Consider the following 20,840-nt stretch of genomic DNA (forward strand, 5'->3'; position numbering starts at 1 on the left):
AATGTGTTCAGATAAATGGTGTAAAATCAGATGTAAAAACTGTGATTTGGGTGTGCCACAAGGATCTATTTTGGGCTTTTCAGTGTATACATTAGAGATGCGCGGTTTGCGGGCACAACCGCGGAGTCCGCGGATTATCCGCGGATCGGGCGGATAAAATAAAAAAAAATTAGATTTTATCCGCGGGTCGGGTCGGGCGGTTGAAATTAAAAAAAAAAAGATTTTAAATAGATTCAGGCGGGTGGCAGTTAAACCAATTTGGAAATATATATACATAGTTAAATGTTGTTACCCACATACGAAAAACGAGCAGGCACCTGCTGCATATGCCACAACAGAAGAAGAAAAAAAGAAAAAGAGATGGACACTTTTACGGAGCGGAGAAGGGACGCCTCGCCGGGGTCCGGGACCGAGGCCCCTTCCCCCGAGAGGGCCCCACCGGGAGCCGTAGCTGAGGCGATCCGCGAGAAGGGCCCGACGCACGTCCAGGGTCACCACCGCGCGCACCGCACCGACACCCCGCCTCGTCCGCTTTCGCCGCGGCCGGCGTCACGCGCAGCAGGTAGGCAGCTTACCTGCCCGCCACCCCAGTGGCCGGGGGCTCGTAACAGGGGTCACTCCGCGCGCTCCGCCCGCGCAGCTTACCTGCCCGCCACCCCTGTTGCCGGGGGCGCGTAACAGGGGTCACTCCGCGCGCAGTGCGCTCACGAAAGGGGTGGGGCTCACCCTGGTTGATATAGACAGCAGGACGGTGGCCATGGAAGTCGGAACCCGCTAAGGAGTGTGTAACAACCCACCTGCCGAATCAACTAGCCCTGACAATGGATGGCGCTGGAGCGTCGGGCCCATACCCGGCCGTCGCCGGCAGCGAGACGCGCTTGGAGGTGCGCTCAGCGCGGCTCCCATATGATTACGCACTGGTGTGCGTCTGGGTCGTGACAGCGTGGCACGCGAATGTCTGTGCTGCATTGGATCAGTCTCCTTTCTTTAACAGGCAAAAGCTTTATAACCTCACTAATGCCTTGCATCGTCTATATTAGATATATAACAACGGGCGGGTGCGGGCGGGTGCGGTTCTGATCAAATGTTACATCGGGTGGATGGCGGATGGTTGACGACTTTCTGATGCGGTTGCGGATGAAATAATTGCCTATCCGCGCATCTCTAGTATACATATATATTAATGACCTCCCCAATATTTGCACAAATACCATCTGCCAAATGTATACAGATGATGCAATCATTTATGTGGCGCAGAAACACCTCAACAGGCTTCAGAAATATTAAACAGACACTTAGCTTTAGTATCAACGTGGTTTCAAAATAACCGTTTAACCCTAAATGATAACAAAACAGTCTCAATGTGTTCCTCTCTGAAGAAACAATCATTCAATGAAATTCAGGTCAACATGAATCAAAATAAAATAGAGCAGGTAAAGGAATTTAAATATTTGGGTGTTATTTTGGAAGCCAAGCTCAAATTTGATGGCCATATTATAACAATGAGGGAGACCATAAAAATAAATATAAACTATTTCAGGCATAATAGACCTTGTTTAAGTTGACATGCATGCAATGATTTCACTCAGCATCAAGGGTTGAAATTGGGGGTTAAATCACCAAAAAATGATTCCCGGGCGCGGCCACCGCTGCTGCTCACTGCTCCCTCACCTCCCAGGGGGTGATCAAGGGTGATGGGTCAAATGCAGAGAATAATTTCGCCACAGCTAGTGTGTGTGTGTGACAATCATGGGTACTTTAACTTTAACTTTTTATCTCATATGTCTTATTGTGCCATGGTCTGGGGACAGGCCACAAGATGTGTAGTGAAGCCTCTGTTGTCGTTATATAAACAATCACTAAAGATATTTGACCAAAAACCAAAGAAGCATCATCACTGCCTTATTACTCAAAAATATAACTTAGTGGGAGCTGTAGAGTGAAAAGGTGCCGGACCACTCTGGGTCAGTCTGTGTTCTCAGTGAAGTTCTCACATCTGTGGAACGTTTTGCCACTGGAGTTAAAGTCACAGTGGAGGCTGTAGAGTGAAAATATGCCGGACCACTCTGGGTCAGTCAGTGTTGTCAGTGAAGTTATCACAAATGTGGAAGTCTTTGCCACTGGAGTTAAAGTCACAGTGGGAGCCGTAAAGTGAAAAAGTGCCAGACCACTCTGGGTCAGTCTGTGTTCTCAGTGAAGTTCTCACATCTGTGGAAGTCTTTGCCACTGGAGTTAAAGTCACAGTGGGAGCCGTAAAGTGAAAAAGTGCCAGACCACTCTGGGTCAGTCTGTGTTCTCAGTGAAGTTCTTACATCTGTGGAAGTCTTTGCCACTGGAGTTAAAGTCACAGTGGGAGCTGTAGAGTTAAAGGGTGCCAGACCACTCTGGGTCAGTCTGCCTTCTCAGTGAAGTTCTCACATCTGTGGAACTCTTTGCCACCGGAGTTAAAGTCACAGTGGGAGCCGTAGAGTGAAAATATGCCGGACCACTCTAGTCTGCCTTCTCAGTGAAGTTCTCACATCTGTGGAAGTCTTTGCCACTGGAGTTAAAGTCACAGTGGGAGCTGTAGAGTGAAAAGGTGCCGGACCACTCTGGGTCAGTCTGTGTTCTCAGTGAAGTTCTTACATCTGTGGAAGTCTTTGCCACCGGAGTTAAAGTCACAGTGGGAGCTGTACAGTGAAAAGGTGCCGGACCACTCTGGGTCAGTCTGCCTTCTCAGTGAAGTTCTCAGATCTGTGGAAGTCTTTGCCACTGGAGTTAAAGTCACAGTGTGAGCTGTAGAGTTAAAAGGTGCCAGACCACTCTGGGTCAGTCTGCCTTCTCAGTGAAGTTCTCACATCTGTGGAACTCTTTGCCACCGGAGTTAAAGTCACAGTAGGAGCCGTAGAGTGAAAATATGCCGGACCACTCTGGGTCAGTCTGCCTTCTCAGTGAAGTTCTCACATCTGTGGAACGTTTTGCCACTGGAGTTGAAGTCACAGTGGAGGCTGTAGAGTGAAAATATGCCGGACCACTCTGGGTCAGTCTGCCTTCTCAGTGAAGTTCTCACATCTGTGGAAGTCTTTGCACTGGAGTTAAAGTCACAGTGGGAGCTGTAGAGTGAAAATGTGCCGGACCACTCTGGGTCAGTCTGTGTTCTCAGTGAAGTTCTTACATCTGTGGAAGTCTTTGCCACTGGAGTTAAAGTCACAGTGGGAGCTGTAGAGTGAAAAGGTGCCGGACCACTCTGGGTCAGTCTGCCTTCTCAGTGAAGTTCTCAGATCTGTGGAAGTCTTTGCCACTGGAGTTAAAGTCACAGTGTGAGCTGTAGAGTTAAAAGGTGCCAGACCAGTCTGGGTCAGTCTACCTTCTCACTTTTCTCAATTTTTCTTTAAAACCCGAACCAGGACAAGGGTTGCAAATGAGCCTGTGACGAGAAGTCTTATGTACTTGGACATGGGTTACCTATGGGTAGCGATGTCTCATTGTACTGTTTTAAATCAGATGGATTGTGATTGTAAAGTTAATAAATTAATTCATTAGATTATGTTTTAAATAAGATAAATTATGATTGTAAAGTTGATCAATTCGATTGTTTTAAATCAGATGGATTATGATTGTAAAGTTAATACATGAATTCATTAAATTATATTTGAAATCAGATAGATTGTAATTGTAAAATTCATCTCATCTCATCTTCTTCCGCTTATCCGAGGTCGGGTCGCGGGGGCAGCAGCCTAAGCAGGGAATCCCAGACTTCCCTCTCCCCAGCCACTTCGTCCAGCTCTTCCTGTGGGACCCCGAGGCGTTCCCAGGCCAGCCGGGAGACATAGTCTTCCCAACGTGTCCTGGGTCTTCCCCGTGGCCTCCTACCGGTCGGACGTGCCCTAAACACCTCCCTAGGGAGGCGTTCGGGTGGCATCCTGACCAGATGCCCGAACCACCTCATCTGGCTCCTCTCCATGTGGAGGAGCAGCGGCTTTACTTTGAGCTCCCCCCGGATGACAGAGCTTCTCACCCTATCTCTAAGGGAGAGCCCCGCCACCCGGTGGAGGAAACTCATTTCGGCCGCTTGTACCCGTGATCTTGTCCTTTCGGTCATAACCCAAAGCTCATGACCATAGGTGAGGATGGGAACGTAGATTGACCGGTAAATTGAGAGCTTTGCCTTCCGGCTCAGCTCCTTCTTCACCACAACGGATCGATACAGCGTCCGCATTACTGAAGACGCCGCACCGATCCGCCTGTCGATCTCACGATCCACTCTTCCCCCACTCGTGAACAAGACCCCGAGGTACTTGAACTCCTCCACTTGGGGCAAGATCTCCTCCCCAACCCGGAGATGGCACTCCACCGTTTTCCGGGCGAGAACCATGGACTCGGACTTGGAGGTGCTGATTCTCATCCCAGTTGCTTCACACTCGGCTGCGAACCGATCCAGCGAGAGCTGAAGATCCTGGCCAGATGAAGCCATCAGGACCACATCATCTGCAAAAAGCAGAGACCTAATCCTGCAGCCACCAAACCAGATCCCCTCAACGCCCTGACTGCGCCTAGAAATTCTGTCCATAAAAGTTATGAACAGAATCGGTGACAAAGGGCAGCCTTGGCGGAGTCCAACCCTCACTGGAAACGTGTCCGACTTACAGCCGGCAATGCGGACCAAGCTCTGGCACCGAGCATACAGGGAGCGGACTGCCACAATCAGTCCGATACCCCATACTCTCTGAGCACTCCCCACAGGACTTCCCGAGGGACACGGTCGAATGCCTTCTCCAAGTCCACAAAACACATGTAGACTGGTTGGGCAAACTCCCATGCACCCTCAAGGACCCTGCCGAGAGTATAGAGCTGGTCCACAGTTCCACGACCAGGACGAAAACCACACTGTTCCTCCTGAATCCGAGGTTCGACTATCCGGCGTAGCCTCCTCTCCAGTACACCTGAATAGACCTTACCGGGAAGGCTGAGGAGTGTGATCCCACGATAGTTAGAACACACCCTCCGGTTCCCCTTCTTAAAGAGAGGAACCACCACCCCGGTCTGCCAATCCAGAGGTACCGCCCCCGATGTCCACGCGATGCTGCAGAGTCTTGTCAACCAAGACAGCCCCACAGCATCCAGAGCCTTAAGGAACTCTGGGCGGATCTCATCTACCCCTGGGGCCTTGCCACCGAGGAGCTTTTTAACTACCTCAGCAACCTCAGCCCCAGAAATTGTAAAATCAATAAATTAATTCATTAGATTATGTTTTAAATCAGATCAATTATGATTATAAAGTTAATAAATAAATAAATTAGATTATATATTAATTCAGATAGATTATGATTGTAAATTTAATACATTAATTATGTTTTAAATCAGATAGATGTTATTGTAAAGTTAATAAATTAAGTAGATTATGTTTTAATTCAGATAGATTATGGTTGTAAAGTTACAAAATTAATTCATTAGACAATGTTTTAAATCAGATGGATTATGATTGTAAAGTTTTAAATCAAATGGATTATGATTGTAACGTTTGTAAATAATTTAATAGATTATGTTGTAAATCTGATCAGTTATGATTGTAAAGTTAATAAATTAATTCATTTCATTAGATTATGTTTTAAATCAGATAGATTCTGATTGTAAAGTTGATGAATTAATTCATTAGATTATGTTTTGAATCAGATAGATTATGTTTGTAAAGTTAATAAATAAATGATTGCTTATTCAAGGGTTCATGTGGACATATTTCATTTAAAGGCTATGTTTTAGACAAACACGGTGACGTCACAGACTTTCTTTCAGCGTTGACACTCTTTACAGCGTTAGGCTCCTCCCCCAGTGCCGCGTCAGGCTCCGCCCCCTAGTCAGCTGTTTCATGCTGGCAGTGATGCTGAACATCTCCGTCTTTCTTTCCCAGCCGACCAAGAAAGAACCTCCCGATATTTGGCAGCAGCATCGAAGAGTAGATTTCATATCTCATTTATATTTCACCATCGCATTATTGCGATTATTGATTATTCCACGAGGATGGCGTCCAAACACGTCGGCGTCTTCTTTCATCTTCTGCTCTTCTCATATCAAACCTCCGCTTTTCCAACACCGACACCATCCGGCGAGGGTGAGTTGGCCTTTTCAAACATCACCATTGTTACGTGCAGTCGTGAGGGACAAGCGCTAGCAAATGGATGGAGGAGCAAATCATCATTCATGAAAGTTGGCATCAAAAACATCAACTTTTCTTTACAAACTGCTTTAATTACACATTCTTGACACATTATTATCATCATTTTCACATTAGTCCTGATGACTTCACTTCGAATTATTGTTTGTTAATTACACTTCACTTCTAATTATTGTTGGTGTTGTTTATTATTTACAGTTTAGTTGTAATTATTGTTGATGTTGTTTATTATTTACAGTTCAGTTCTGATCATTGTTGATGTCGATTAAGGCTAAATGCGCTGGCTAACAGAACACAGCAAAGTTAAGACGCATGTGTTCTATTTTTGACTCACTTTAAGCTTTTCTTTGATAATCCGATTAAGGTCTGTGGGGGGGGGGGGGGGGGGAGGAGAGTGCAGCGTGCATGTGTGGAACATAAAGTAATAAATACAGGTAAAAGCCAGTAAATTAGAATATTTTGAAAAACTTGATTTATTTCAGTAATTGCATTCAAAAGGTGTAACTTGTACATTATATTTATTCATTGCACACAGACTGATGCATTCAAATGTTTATTTCATTTAATTTTGATGATTTGAAGTGGCAACAAATGAAAATCCAAAATTCCGTGTGTCACAAAATTAGAATATTACTTAAGGCTAATACAAAAAAGAGATTTTTTAGAAATGTTGGCCAACTGAAAAGTATGAAAATGAAAAATATGAGCATGTACAATACTCAATACTTGGTTGGAGCTCCTGTTGCCTCAATTACTGCGTTAATGCGGCGTGGCATGGAGTCGATGAGTTTCTGGCACTGCTCAGGTGTTATGAGAGCCCAGGTTGCTCTGATAGTGGCCTTCAACTCTTCTGCGTTTTTGGGTCTGGCATTCTGCATCTTCCTTTTCACAATACCCCACAGATTTTCTATGGGGCTAAGGTCAGGGGAGTTGGCGGGCCAATTTAGAACAGAAATACCATGGTCCGTAAACCAGGCACGGGTAGATGTTGCGCTGTGTGCAGGCGCCAAGTCCTGTTGGAACTTGAAATCTCCATCTCCACAGAGCAGGTCAGCAGCAGGAAGCATGAAGTGCTCTAAAACTTGCTGGTAGACGGCTGCGTTGACCCTGGATCTCAGGAAACAGAGTGGACCGACACCAGCAGATGACATGGCACCCCAAACCATCACTGATGGTGGAAACTTTACACTAGACTTCAGGCAACGTGGATCCTGTGCCTCTCCTGTCTTCCTCCAGACTCTGGGACCTCAATTTCCAAATGAAATGCAAAATTTGCATGGTTGGGTGATGGTTTGGGGTGCCGTGTCATCTGCTGGTGTCGGTCCACTCTGTTTCCTGAGATCCAGGGTCAAGGCAGCCGTCTACCAGCAAGTTTTAGAGCACTTCATGCTTCCTGCTGCTGACCTGCTCTATGGAGATGGAGATTTCAAGTTCCAACAGGACTTGGCGCCTGCACACAGAGCAAAATCTACCCGTGCCTGGTTTACGGACCATGGTATTTCTGTTCTAAATTGGCCCGCCAACTCCCCTGACCTTAGCCCCATAGAAAATCTGTGGGGTATTGTGAAAAGGAAGATGCAGAATGCCAGACCCAAAAACGCAGAAGAGTTGAAGGCCACTATCAGAGCAACCTGGGCTCTCATAACACCTGAGCAGTGCCAGAAACTCATCGACTCCATGCCACGCCGCATTAACGCAGTAATTGAGGCAAAAGGAGCTCCAACCAAGTATTGAGTATTGTACATGCTCATATTTTTCATTTTCATACTTTTCAGTTGGCCAACATTTCTAAAAATCCCTTTTTTGTATTAGCCTTAAGTAATATTCTAATTTTGTGACACACGGAATTTTGGATTTTCATTTGTTGCCACTTCAAATCATCAAAATTAAATGAAATAAACATTTGAATGCATCAGTCTGTGTGCAATGAATAAATATAATGTACAAGTTACACCTTTTGAATGCAATTACTGAAATAAATCAAGTTTTTCAAAATATTCTAATTTACTGGCTTTTACCTGTATGTGCGATTCAATAACAAGTGATGCTATATTATGTTTGTTGTCAGATCTATTCTTGTATGATGGACTGCTGACAGGAGAAAGATTACCTGAAGAGCAGGTGAGGCTCTCTCAGTTTGTTGCTTTCTTTATTTAAAGGGACAGTGCACATTTATCAACACATACAGTAGTTCATATGTCTCATTATTGCAAATATGCTACACACACACATACAAATAGATCAAAACACAAGCATATATGCTTACTATCATATAAGTAATAATAATAATGTGTGTATATATATATATATATATATTAGAGATGCGCGGATAGGCAATTATTTCATCCGCAACCGCATCAGAAAGTCGTCAACCATCCGCCATCCACCCGATGTAACATTTGATCAGAACCGCACCCGCCCGTTGTTATATATCTAATATAGACGATGCAAGGCATTAGTGAGGTTATAAAGCTTTTGCCTGTTAAAGAAAGGAGACTGATCCAATGCAGTACAGATATTCGCGTGCCACGCTGTCACGACCCAGACGCACACCAGTGCGCAATCATATGGGAGCCGCGCTGAGCGCACCTCCAAGCGCGTCTCGCTGCCGGCGACGGCCGGGTATGGGCCCGACGCTCCAGCGCCATCCATTTTCAGGGCTAGTTGATTCGGCAGGTGGGTTGTTACACACTCCTTAGCGGGTTCCGACTTCCATGGCCACCGCGTCCTGCTGTCTATATCAACCAGGGTGAGCCCCACCCCTTTCGTGAGCGCACTGCGCGCGGAGTCGCCGCTGTTACGCACCCCCGGCAACAGGGGTGGCGGGCAGGTAAGCTGCGCGGGCGGAGCGCGCGGAGTGACCCCTGTTACGAGCCCCCGGCCACGGGGGTGGCGGGCAGGTAAGCTGCTTACCTGCTGTGCGTGACGCCGGCCGCGGCGAAGGCGGACGAGGCGGGGTGTCGGTGCGGTGGGCGCGGTGGTGACCCTGGACGTGCGTCGGGCCCTTCTCGCGGATCGCCTCAGCTACGGCTCCCGGTGGGGCCCTCTCGGGGGAAGGGGCCTCGGTCCCGGACCCCGGCGAGGCGTCGGGGGCCTTCTCCGCTCCGTAAAAGTGTCCATCTCTTTTTTTTTTTTCTTCTGTTGTGGCATATGCTGCAGGTGCCTGCTCGTTTTTCGTATGTGGGTAACAACATTTAACTATGTATATATATTTACCAATTGGTTTAACTGCCACCCGCCTGAATCTATTTAAAATCTTTTTATTTTTATTTCAACCGCCCGACCCGACCCGACCCGACCCGACCCGACCCGCGGATAAAATCAAATTTTTTTTAATTTCATCATACATTAGAGATGCGCGGTTTGCGGGCACAACCGCGGAGTCCGCGGATTATCCGCGGATCGGGCGGATGAAATTAAAAAAAATTAGATTTTATCCGCGGGTCGGGTCGGGTCGGGTCAGGCGGTTGAAATAAAAAAAAATTAGATTTTAAATAGATTCAGGCGGGTGGCAGTTAAACCAATTGGGAAATATATATACATAGTTAAATGTTGTTACCCACATACGAAAAACGAGCAGGCACCTGCAGCATATGCCACAACAGAAGAAAAAAAAAGAAAAGAGATGGACACTTTTACGGAGCGGAGAAGGGACGCCTCGCCGGGGTCCGGGACCGAGGCCCCTTCCCCCGAGAGGGCCCCACCGGGAGCCGTAGCTGAGGCGATCCGCGAGAAGGGCCCGACGCACGTCCAGGGTCACCACCGCGCCCACCGCACCGACACCCCGCCTCGTCCGCCTTCGTCGCAGCAGGTAAGCAGCTTACCTGCCCGCCACCCCCCGTGGCCGGGGGCTCGTAACAGGGGTCACTCCGCGCGCTCCGCCCGCGCAGCTTACCTGCCCGCCACCCCTGTTGCCGGGGGCGCGTAACAGGGGTCACTCCGCGCGCAGTACGCTCACGAAAGGGGTGGGGCTCACCCTGGTTGATATAGACAGCAGGACGGTGGCCATGGAAGTCGGAACCCGCTAAGGAGTGTGTAACAACCCACCTGCCGAATCAACTAGCCCTGACAATGGATGGCGCTGGAGCGTCGGGCCCATACCCGGCCGTCGCCGGCAGCGAGACGCGCTTGGAGGTGCGCTCAGCGCTGCTCCCATATGATTGCGCACTGGTGTGCGTCTGGGTCGTGACAGCGTGGCACGCGAATGTCTGTACTGCATTGGATCAGTCTCCTTTCTTTAACAGGCAAAAGCTTTATAACCTAATGCCTTGCATCGTCTATATTAGATATATAACAACGGGCGAATGCGGCGGGTGCGGTTCTGATCAAATGTTACATCGGGTGGATGGCGGATGGTTGATGACTTTCTGATGCGGTTGCGGATGAAATAATTGCCTATCCGCGCATCTCTAATATATATATATATATATATATATATATATATATATATATGGCTAAGCAACAGTTTGTAAATATTGATTGAGTGGTTGTTATTTCATCAGATTGCTGAAGCAGACAATGTGAAAGCTGCAGTGCAGTTGGCTGGTAAGAGGAAACTGTAAATTATATTATATTATATCATGTATTCTTTTGTATTATATTGTCTTATATAGTATTATATTAAATTATATTATGTTATAGTATAATGTATTATATTGTATTATTTTATAGCATAGTATATCATATCATTTATTATTTTGTATCATATTGTCTTGTATAATATTGCATGAAATGAAATGGTATAGTATATTATATCTTATGATATTTAATAGCACTTTTAAGTAAAGGTGTTGATAGAGGTCAAATGAAAGGAGTCAAACAATAAACAACAGGCGTATAAAAACACAAACCTATTTATTATTAACCGCCAGGAATGGATTTATGCCTTCTTTAAGTTGAAGTGGAGTGTTTTCATTAAGCATCAACAAGTTCAGTTTAGCTCATGACGCAATATGTGGATTGATGCTGACACGGTTGTCACTGGATACTTTCTAGTACGCGTCTGCCTTGGAGACTTTGTATGTGTATTTAGCAACTATGATGATGTGATACTTGTTGACAAATGTGCTTCTACGTCTAGCTTGTGTGCTTAGCTGCTGTGTAGCTGCTAGCTCCGAGTAGCATTTTTACCTTTTGTAAATGACTTTAGAAATTGTGTAATTATTGGAGGACAATTAGATGTTAACTGGCTGTCCAGCTTTGTACGAGTAAACACTCTGCTTGTATCGCACATGATGTCTCACACAAGTAAACACTCTGCTTGTATCGCACGTGTTATCACACAAGTAAACATGCTGCAGGACTGCTTGTATCGCACATGATATCACACACAAGTAAACACTCTGCTTGTATCGCACATGATATCACACAAGTAAACACGCTGCAGGACTGCTTGTATCACACATGATATCACACACAGGTAAACACTCTGCAGGACTGCTTGTATCACACATGATATCACACACAGGTAAACACTCTGCAGGACTGCTTGTATCGCACATGATATCACACACAAGTAAACACTCTGCAGGACTGCTTGTATCACACATGATATCACACACAAGTGAACACTCTGCAGGACTGCTTGCATCACAAATGATATCCCACAAAAGTAAACACGCTGCAGGACTGTTTGTAGTGCACATTATATCTTACACAAGTAAACCCACTGCAGGGCTGCTTGTATCGCATATAATATCACACAGAAGTAAATACTGCAGGACTGCTTGTATTGCACATGATATCTCACACAAGTAAACACTCTGCTTGTATCGCACATGATATCACACAAGTAAACACGCTGCAGGACTGCTTGTATCGCACATGATATCACACACAAGTAAACACTCTGCTTGTATCGCACACGATATCACACAAGTAAACACGCTGCAGGACTGCTTGTATCGCACATGATATCACACACAGGCAAACACTCTGCAGGACTGCTTGTATCACACATGATATCACACACAAGTGAACACTCTGCAGGACTGCTTGTATCGCACATGATATCACACACAAGTAAACACTCTGCAGGACTGCTTGTATCACACATGATATCACACACAAGTGAACACTCTGCAGGACTGCTTGTATCACACATGATATCACACACAAGTGAACACTCTGCAGGACTGCTTGCATCACAAATGATATCCCACAAAAGTAGACACGCTGCAGGAATGCTTGTATCACACATGATATCACACACAAGTAAACACTCTGCAGGACCGCTTGTATCACACATGATATCACACGCAAGTGAACACTCTGCAGGACTGCTTGCATCACAAATGATATCCCACAAAAGTAAACACGCTGCAGGACTGCTTGTATTGCACATTATATCTTACACGAGTAAACCCACTGCAGGGCTGCTTGTATCGCATATAATATCACACACAAGTAAATACTGCAGGACTGCTTGTATTGCACATGATATCTCACACGCAAGTAAACACGCTGCAAGACAACTTATATCGCACATGACCTCGCAAACAAGCTGAAGAACTGCTTGTATCCCATATGGTATCTTACACAAGTAAAGACACTACAGGATTGTTTGTATCGAACATGATATCTCACACACATGTACATGATGCAGGGCTGCTTGTATCGCACATGATATCACACACAGGTAAACACGCTGAAGGACTCCTTGTATCGCACATGATATCCCACACAGTAAACAAGCAGCGGGACTGCTTGTTTTGCATATGATATCTCACACAAGTAAAGACGCTGAAGGACTGCTTGTTTTGCATATGCTAAGAGACATAAGTAATTACGCTGGCACATAACATGCGATACTTGTCAGGTTTTGGATGATATTGGACTGATACCCGACATTGATGATGTGATGTACGGTCCACTCAGAGAGGAAGCAGGAGGACCAGGATGAGGTTGTGGTCCTCAACCAGAAGGTGAAGGACCAGGATGAGGTTGTGGTCCACAGCCAGAAGGTGAAGGACCAGGATGAGGACCAGGATGAGGACCAGGATGATGAGGTTGTGGTCCACAGCCAGAAGGTGAAGGGGGTGAAGCACCACTTTGTTCCAGATGACTCCGATTCCACCAAAAGTAGACGTCTGGCGCAGGACTACGATTCTACCAAGAACGCCATGGAACATGGCAAGTGCTGGAGCCAGTACTGGAGCAAGCACAGTAGCAAGTACAGTAGCAAGTACAGTAGCAAGTACTGTGGGTATAGTAGCAAGCACAGTAACAAGTACTGGAGCAAGCACAGTAGGTATAGTAGCAAGTACAGTAGCAAGTACAGTAGGTATAGTAGCAAGTACTGGAGCAAGCGCAGTAGCAAGTACAGTAGCAAGTACTGGAGCAAGCGCAGTAGGTGTAGTAGCAAGCACAGTAGCAAGCACAGTAGCAAGCGCAGTAGCAAGTACTGGAGCAAGCGCAGTAGGTGTAGTAGCAAGCACAGTAGCAAGCACAGTAGCAAGCGCAGTAGCAAGTACTGGAGCAAGCACAGTAGGTGTAGTAGCAAGCACAGTAGCAAGCGCAGTAGCAAGTACTGGAGCAAGCGCAGTAGGTGTAGTAGCAAGCACAGTAGCAAGCACAATAGCAAGCACAGTAGGTGTAGTAGCAAGCACAGTAGCAAGCGCAGTAGCAAGTACTGGAGCAAGCACAGTAGGTGTAGTAGCAAGCACAGTAGCAAGCGCAGTAGCAAGTACTGGAGCAAGCGCAGTAGGTGTAGTAGCAAGCACAGTAGCAAGCACAATAGCAAGCACAGTAGGTGTAGTAGCAAGCACAGTAGCAAGCACAGTAGCAAGCGCAGTAGCAAGTACTGGAGCAAGCGCAGTAGGTGTAATAGCAAGCACAGTAGCAAGCACAATAGCAAGCACAGTAGGTGTAGTAGCAAGCACAGTAGCAAGCACAGTAGGTGTAGTAGCAAGCACAGTAGCAAGCACAGTAGGTGTAGTAGCAAGCACAGTAGCAAGCGCAGTAGCAAGCGCAGTAGCAAGTACTGGAGCAAGCGCAGTAGGTGTAGTAGCAAGCACAGTAGCAAGCACAATAGCAAGCACAGTAGTTGTAGTAGCAAGCACAGTAGCAAGAACAGTAGGTGTAGTAGCAAGCACAGTAGGTGTAGTAGCAAGCACAGTAGCAAGCAGAGTAGCAAGCACAGTAGCAAGCACAGTAGCAAGCAGAGTAGCAAGCACAGTAGCAAGTACTGGAGCAAGCGCAGTAGGTGTAGTAGCAAGCACAGTAGCAAGTACAGTAGCAAGCACAATAGCAAGCACAGTAGCAAGTACAGTAGCAAGCACAGTAGCAAGCACAGTAGCAAGTACAGTAGCAAGCACAGTAGGTGCATTATCAAGTACAGTAGGTATAGTAACAATTTACAGTAGCAAATACAGTAGGTACAGTATCCAATACAGTGGGTATAGTAGCAAGTACAGTAGGTATAGTAGAAAGTTACAGTAGCAAGTAGAGTAGGTATAGTAGCAAGTACAGTAGGTATAGTAGCAAGTACGGTAGCTGAGAGGTTGATTCCTACTGGGTTACCTTTGACCCCATTTTGCCAGGATAATATCTAACAAAAGTTATTTAAAACCTGACTTTTCCTCAGCCAAAGTATTAACAGTATATCTTGTCAGTACTTTATTATATTTATATTATGTTTATTATAATATATAAGTATTTATTCTTTTCATTTTTACCATTGCTTCATGCGCTCACTGCCACTGGTTGTCATTAGTATTAATACCTACTGTATTACATCACCATATACAGTGTTAATACCTACTGTATTACATCACCATATACAGTGTGAATACCTACTGTATTACATCACCATATACAGTGTTAATACCTACTGTATTACATCACCATATACAGTGTTAATACCTACTGTATTACATCACCATATACAGTGTTAATACCTACTGTATTACATCACCATATACAGTGTTAATACCTACTGTATTACATCACCATATACAGTGTTAATACCTACTGTATTACATCACCATATACAGTGTTAATACCTACTGTATTACATCACCATATACAGTGTTAATACCTACTGTATTACATCACCATATACAGTGTTAATACCTACTGTATTACATCACCATATACAGTGTTAATACCTACTGTATTACATCACCATATACAGTGTTAGTACCTACTGTATTACATCACCATATACAGTATTAGTTCCTACTGTATTACATCACCATATACAGTATTAATACCTACTGTATTACATAACCATATACAGTATTAGTACCTACTGTATTACATCACCACATACAGTATTAGTTCCTACTGTATTACATCACTATTTACAGTATTAGTTCCTACTGTATTATATCACCACATACAGTATTATTACCTACTGCATTACATCACTATATACAGTATTAGTAGCTACTTTATTACATCACTATATACAGTATTAGTAGCTACTTTATTACATTACTATATACAGTATTAATACCAACTGTATTACATCACTATATACAGTATTAGTATGAGTACCTACTGTATTACTTCATTATATACAGTATTAGTATGAGTACCTACTGTATTACATCACTATATACAGTATTAGTATGAGTACCTACTGTATTACTTCATTATATACAGTATTAGTATGAGTACCTACTGTATTACTCCACTATATACAGTATTAGTATGAGTACCTACTGTATTACTTCATTATATACAGTATTAGTATGAGTACATACTGTATTACTTCATTATATACAGTATTAGTATGAGTACCTACTGTATTACATCTTTATATACAGTATTAGTATGAGTATCTACTGTATTACTTCATTATATACAGTATTAGTATGAGTATCTACTGTATTACATCACTATATACAGTATTAGTATGAGTATCTACTGTATTACTTCATTATATACAGTATTAGTATGAGTATCTACTGTATTACATCACTATATACAGTATTAGTATGAGTATCTACTGTATTACATCACTATATACAGTATTAGTATGAGTATCTACTGTATTCCAAAATAAGTATGGTGGAGAGAAAATCAACCAGACTTAGCTAACGCTAACATTTTCTCCCCTTTTAGATGAGCCGGAGACGTTCCGTCAGGTTGACGGTTCAACGCTGACCTCGGAGGACATCGTCCAGAAGATGGCCAACAAGATCTACCAGGAGGATGACCGAGGAGTCTTTGACAGGATCGTTTCCAAGCTGCTCAAACTTGGCCTGGTAGGTCAAACTTTCAATCTTCTCAACGTTGGTGTCTGCTAAAACACTTTCAATCTTCTCAACGTTGGTGTCTGCTAAAACACTTTCAATCTTCTCAACGTTGGTGTCTGCTAAAACACTTTCAATCTTCTCAACGTTGGTGTCTGCTAAAACACTTTCAATCTTCTCAACGTTGGTGTCTGCTAAAACATTTTCAATCTTCTCAACGTTGGTGTCTGCTAAAACACTTTCAATCTTCTCAACGTTGGTGTCTGCTAAAACACTTTCAATCTTCTCAACGTTGGTGTCTGCTAAAACACTTTCAATCTTCTCAACGTTGGTGTCTGCTAAACAACTTTCAATCTTCTCAACGTTGGTGTCTGCTAAAACACTTTCAATCTTCTCAACGTTGGTGTCTGCTAAAACACTTTCAATCTTCTCAACGTTGGTGTCTGCTAAACAACTTTCAATCTTCTCAACGTTGGTGTCTGCTAAAACACTTTCAATCTTCTCAACGTTGGTGTCTGCTAAAACACTTTCAATCTTCTCAACGTTGGTGTCTGCTAAACAACTTTCAATCTTCTCAGCGTTGGTGTCTGCTAAAACACTTTCAATCTTCTCAACGTTGGTGTCTGCTAAAACACTTTCAATCTTCTCAACGTTGGTGTCTGCTAAAACACTTTCAATCTTCTCAACGTTGATGTCTGCTAAAACACTTTCAATCTTCTCAACGTTGGTGTCTGCTAAAACACTTTCAATCTTCTCAACGTTGGTGTCTGCTAAACAACTTTCAATCTTCTCAACGTTGGTGTCTGCTAAAACACTTTCAATCTTCTCAACGTTGGTGTCTGCTAAAACACTTTCAATCTTCTCAACGTTGGTGTCTGCTAAAACACTTTCAATCTTCTCAACGTTGGTGTCTGCTAAAACACTTTCAATCTTCTCAACGTTGGTGTCTGCTAAAACACTTTCAATCTTCTCAACGTTGGTGTCTGCTAAAACACTTTCAATCTTCTCAACGTTGGTGTCTGCTAAAACATTTTCAATCTTCTCAACGTTGGTGTCTGCTAAAACACTTTCAATCTTCTCAACGTTGGTGTCTGCTAAAACACTTTCAATCTTCTCAACGTTGGTGTCTGCTAAAACACTTTCAATCTTCTCAACGTTGGTGTCTGCTAAACAACTTTCAATCTTCTCAACGTTGGTGTCTGCTAAAACACTTTCAATCTTCTCAACGTTGGTGTCTGCTAAAACACTTTCAATCTTCTCAACGTTGGTGTCTGCTAAACAACTTTCAATCTTCTCAACGTTGGTGTCTGCTAAAACACTTTCAATCTTCTCAACGTTGGTGTCTGCTAAAACACTTTCAATCTTCTCAACGTTGGTGTCTGCTAAACAACTTTCAATCTTCTCAGCGTTGGTGTCTGCTAAAACACTTTCAATCTTCTCAACGTTGGTGTCTGCTAAAACACTTTCAATCTTCTCAACGTTGGTGTCTGCTAAAACACTTTCAATCTTCTCAACGTTGATGTCTGCTAAAACACTTTCAATCTTCTCAACGTTGGTGTCTGCTAAAACACTTTCAATCTTCTCAACGTTGGTGTCTGCTAAACAACTTTCAATCTTCTCAACGTTGGTGTCTGCTAAAACACTTTCAATCTTCTCAACGTTGGTGTCTGCTAAAACACTTTCAATCTTCTCAACGTTGGTGTCTGCTAAAACACTTTCAATCTTCTCAACGTTGGTGTCTGCTAAAACACTTTCAATCTTCTCAACGTTGGTGTCTGCTAAAACACTTTCAATCTTCTCAACGTTGGTGTCTGCTAAAACACTTTCAATCTTCTCAACTTTGGTGTCTGCTAAAACACTTTCAATCTTCTCAACGTTGGTGTCTGCTAAAACACTTTCAATCTTCTCAACGTTGGTGTCTGCTAAAACACTTTCAATCTTCTCAACGTTGGTGTCTGCTAAAACACTTTCAATCTTCTCAACGTTGGTGTCTGCTAAAACACTTTCAATCTTCTCAACGTTGGTGTCTGCTAAAACACTTTCAATCTTCTCAACTTTGGTGTCTGCTAAAACACTTTCAATCTTCTCAACGTTGGTGTCTGCTAAAACACTTTCAATCTTCTCAACTTTGGTGTCTGCTAAAACACTTTCAATCTTCTCAACGTTGGTGTCTGCTAAAACACTTTCAATCTTCTCAACGTTGGTGTCTGCTAAAACACCTTCAATCTTCTCAACGTTGGTGTCTGCTAAAACACTTTCAATCTTCTCAACGTTGGTGTCTGCTAAAACACTTTCAATCTTCTCAACGTTGGTGTCTGCTAAAACACTTTCAATCTTCTCAACGTTGGTGTCTGCTAAAACACTTTCAATCTTCTCAACGTTGGTGTCTGCTAAAAAACTTTCAATCTTCTCAAAGTTGGTGTCTGCTAAAATACTTTCAATCTTCTCAACGTTGGTGTCTGCTAAAACACTTTCAATCTTCTCAACGTTGGTGTCTGCTAAAATACTTTCAATCTTCTCAACGTTGGTGTCTGCTAAAAAACTTTCAATCTTCTCAACGTTGGTGTCTGCTAAACAACTTTCAATCTTCTCAATTTTGGTGTCTGCTAAACAACTTTCAATCTTCTCAACGTTGGTGTCTGCTAAACAACTTTCAATCTTCTCAACTTTGGTGTCTGGTAAACAACTTTCAATCTTCTCAACGTTGGTGTCTGCTAAAACACTTTCAATCTTCTCAACTTTGGTGTCTGCTAAACAACTTTCAATCTTCTCAACTTTGGTGTCTGGTAAACAACTTTCAATCTTCTCAACGTTGGTGTCTGCTAAAACACTTTCAATCTTCTCAACTTTGGTGTCTGCTAAACAACTTTCAATCTTCTCAACGTTGGTGTCTGCTAAAACACTTTCAATCTTCTCAACGTTGGTGTCTGCTAAAACACTTTCAATCTTCTCAACGTTGGTGTCTGCTAAAACACTTTCAACCTTCTCAACGTTGGTGTCTGCTAAAACACTTTCACTCTTCTCAACGTTGGTGTCTGCTAAAACACTTTCAATCTTCTCAACGTTGGTGTCTGCTAAACAACTTTCAATCTTCTCAACGTTGGTGTCTGCTAAAACACTTTCAATCTTCTCAACGTTGGTGTCTGCTAAAACACTTTCAATCTTCTCAACGTTGGTGTCTGCTAAACAACTTTCAATCTTCTCAGCGTTGGTGTCTGCTAAAACACTTTCAATCTTCTCAACGTTGGTGTCTGCTAAAACACTTTCAATCTTCTCAACGTTGGTGTCTGCTAAAACACTTTCAATCTTCTCAACGTTGGTGTCTGCTAAAACACTTTCAATCTTCTCAACGTTGGTGTCTGCTAAACAACTTTCAATCTTCTCAACGTTGGTGTCTGCTAAAACACTTTCAATCTTCTCAACGTTGGTGTCTGCTAAAACACTTTCAATCTTCTCAACGTTGGTGTCTGCTAAAACACTTTCAATCTTCTCAACGTTGGTGTCTGCTAAAACACTTTCAATCTTCTCAACGTTGGTGTCTGCTAAAACACTTTCAATCTTCTCAACGTTGGTGTCTGCTAAAACACTTTCGATCCTCTCAACGTTGGTGTCTGCTAAAACACTTTCAATCTTCTCAACGTTGGTGTCTGCTAAAACACTTTCGATCCTCTCAACGTTGGTGTCTGCTAAAACACTTTCAATCTTCTCAACGTTGGTGTCTGCTAAAACACTTTCGATCCTCTCAACGTTGGTGTCTGCTAAAACACTTTCAATCTTCTCAACGTTGGTGTCTGCTAAAACACTTTCAATCTTCTCAACGTTGGTGTCTGCTAAAACACTTTCAACCTTCTCAACGTTGGTGTCTGCTAAAACACTTTCACTCTTCTCAACGTTGGTGTCTGCTAAAACACTTTCAATCTTCTCAACGTTGGTGTCTGCTAAACAACTTTCAATCTTCTCAACGTTGGTGTCTGCTAAAACACTTTCAATCTTCTCAACGTTGGTGTCTGCTAAAACACTTTCAATCTTCTCAACGTTGGTGTCTGCTAAAACACTTTCAATCTTCTCAACGTTGGTGTCTGCTAAAACACTTTCAATCTTCTCAACGTTGGTGTCTGCTAAACAACTTTCAATCTTCTCAACGTTGGTGTCTGCTAAAACACTTTCAATCTTCTCAACGTTGGTGTCTGCTAAAACACTTTCAATCTTCTCAACGTTGGTGTCTGCTAAAACACTTTCAATCTTCTCAACGTTGGTGTCTGCTAAAACACTTTCAATCTTCTCAACGTTGGTGTCTGCTAAAACACTTTCAATCTTCTCAACGTTGGTGTCTGCTAAAACACTTTCGATCCTCTCAACGTTGGTGTCTGCTAAAACACTTTCAATCTTCTCAACGTTGGTGTCTGCTAAAACACTTTCGATCCTCTCAACGTTGGTGTCTGCTAAAACACTTTCAATCTTCTCAACGTTGGTGTCTGCTAAAACACTTT

The 20,840-nt window shown here is 43.5% G+C and overlaps 1 protein-coding gene across 1 annotated transcript in view; it reads left to right on the forward strand.

The window, feature by feature from the left end:
- Positions 1-5,842: 5,842 nt before the first annotated feature.
- The window catches only part of scg3 (secretogranin III), a 37,325-nt gene continuing 22,327 nt past the window's right edge, over positions 5,843-20,840 (forward strand). Inside the window, exons 1-5 of the mRNA XM_072914809.1 lie at positions 5,843-6,088; positions 8,220-8,272; positions 10,654-10,696; positions 13,028-13,282; positions 16,220-16,362. Coding sequence (XP_072770910.1) covers positions 5,998-6,088; positions 8,220-8,272; positions 10,654-10,696; positions 13,028-13,282; positions 16,220-16,362 — 585 coding nt within the window. The 5' untranslated portion in view covers positions 5,843-5,997. The remainder of the gene's footprint in view (positions 6,089-8,219; positions 8,273-10,653; positions 10,697-13,027; positions 13,283-16,219; positions 16,363-20,840) is intronic.

Source organism: Nerophis lumbriciformis, linkage group LG15, assembly GCF_033978685.3.
Source record: "Nerophis lumbriciformis linkage group LG15, RoL_Nlum_v2.1, whole genome shotgun sequence".
NCBI lineage: Eukaryota > Metazoa > Chordata > Actinopteri > Syngnathiformes > Syngnathidae > Nerophis > Nerophis lumbriciformis.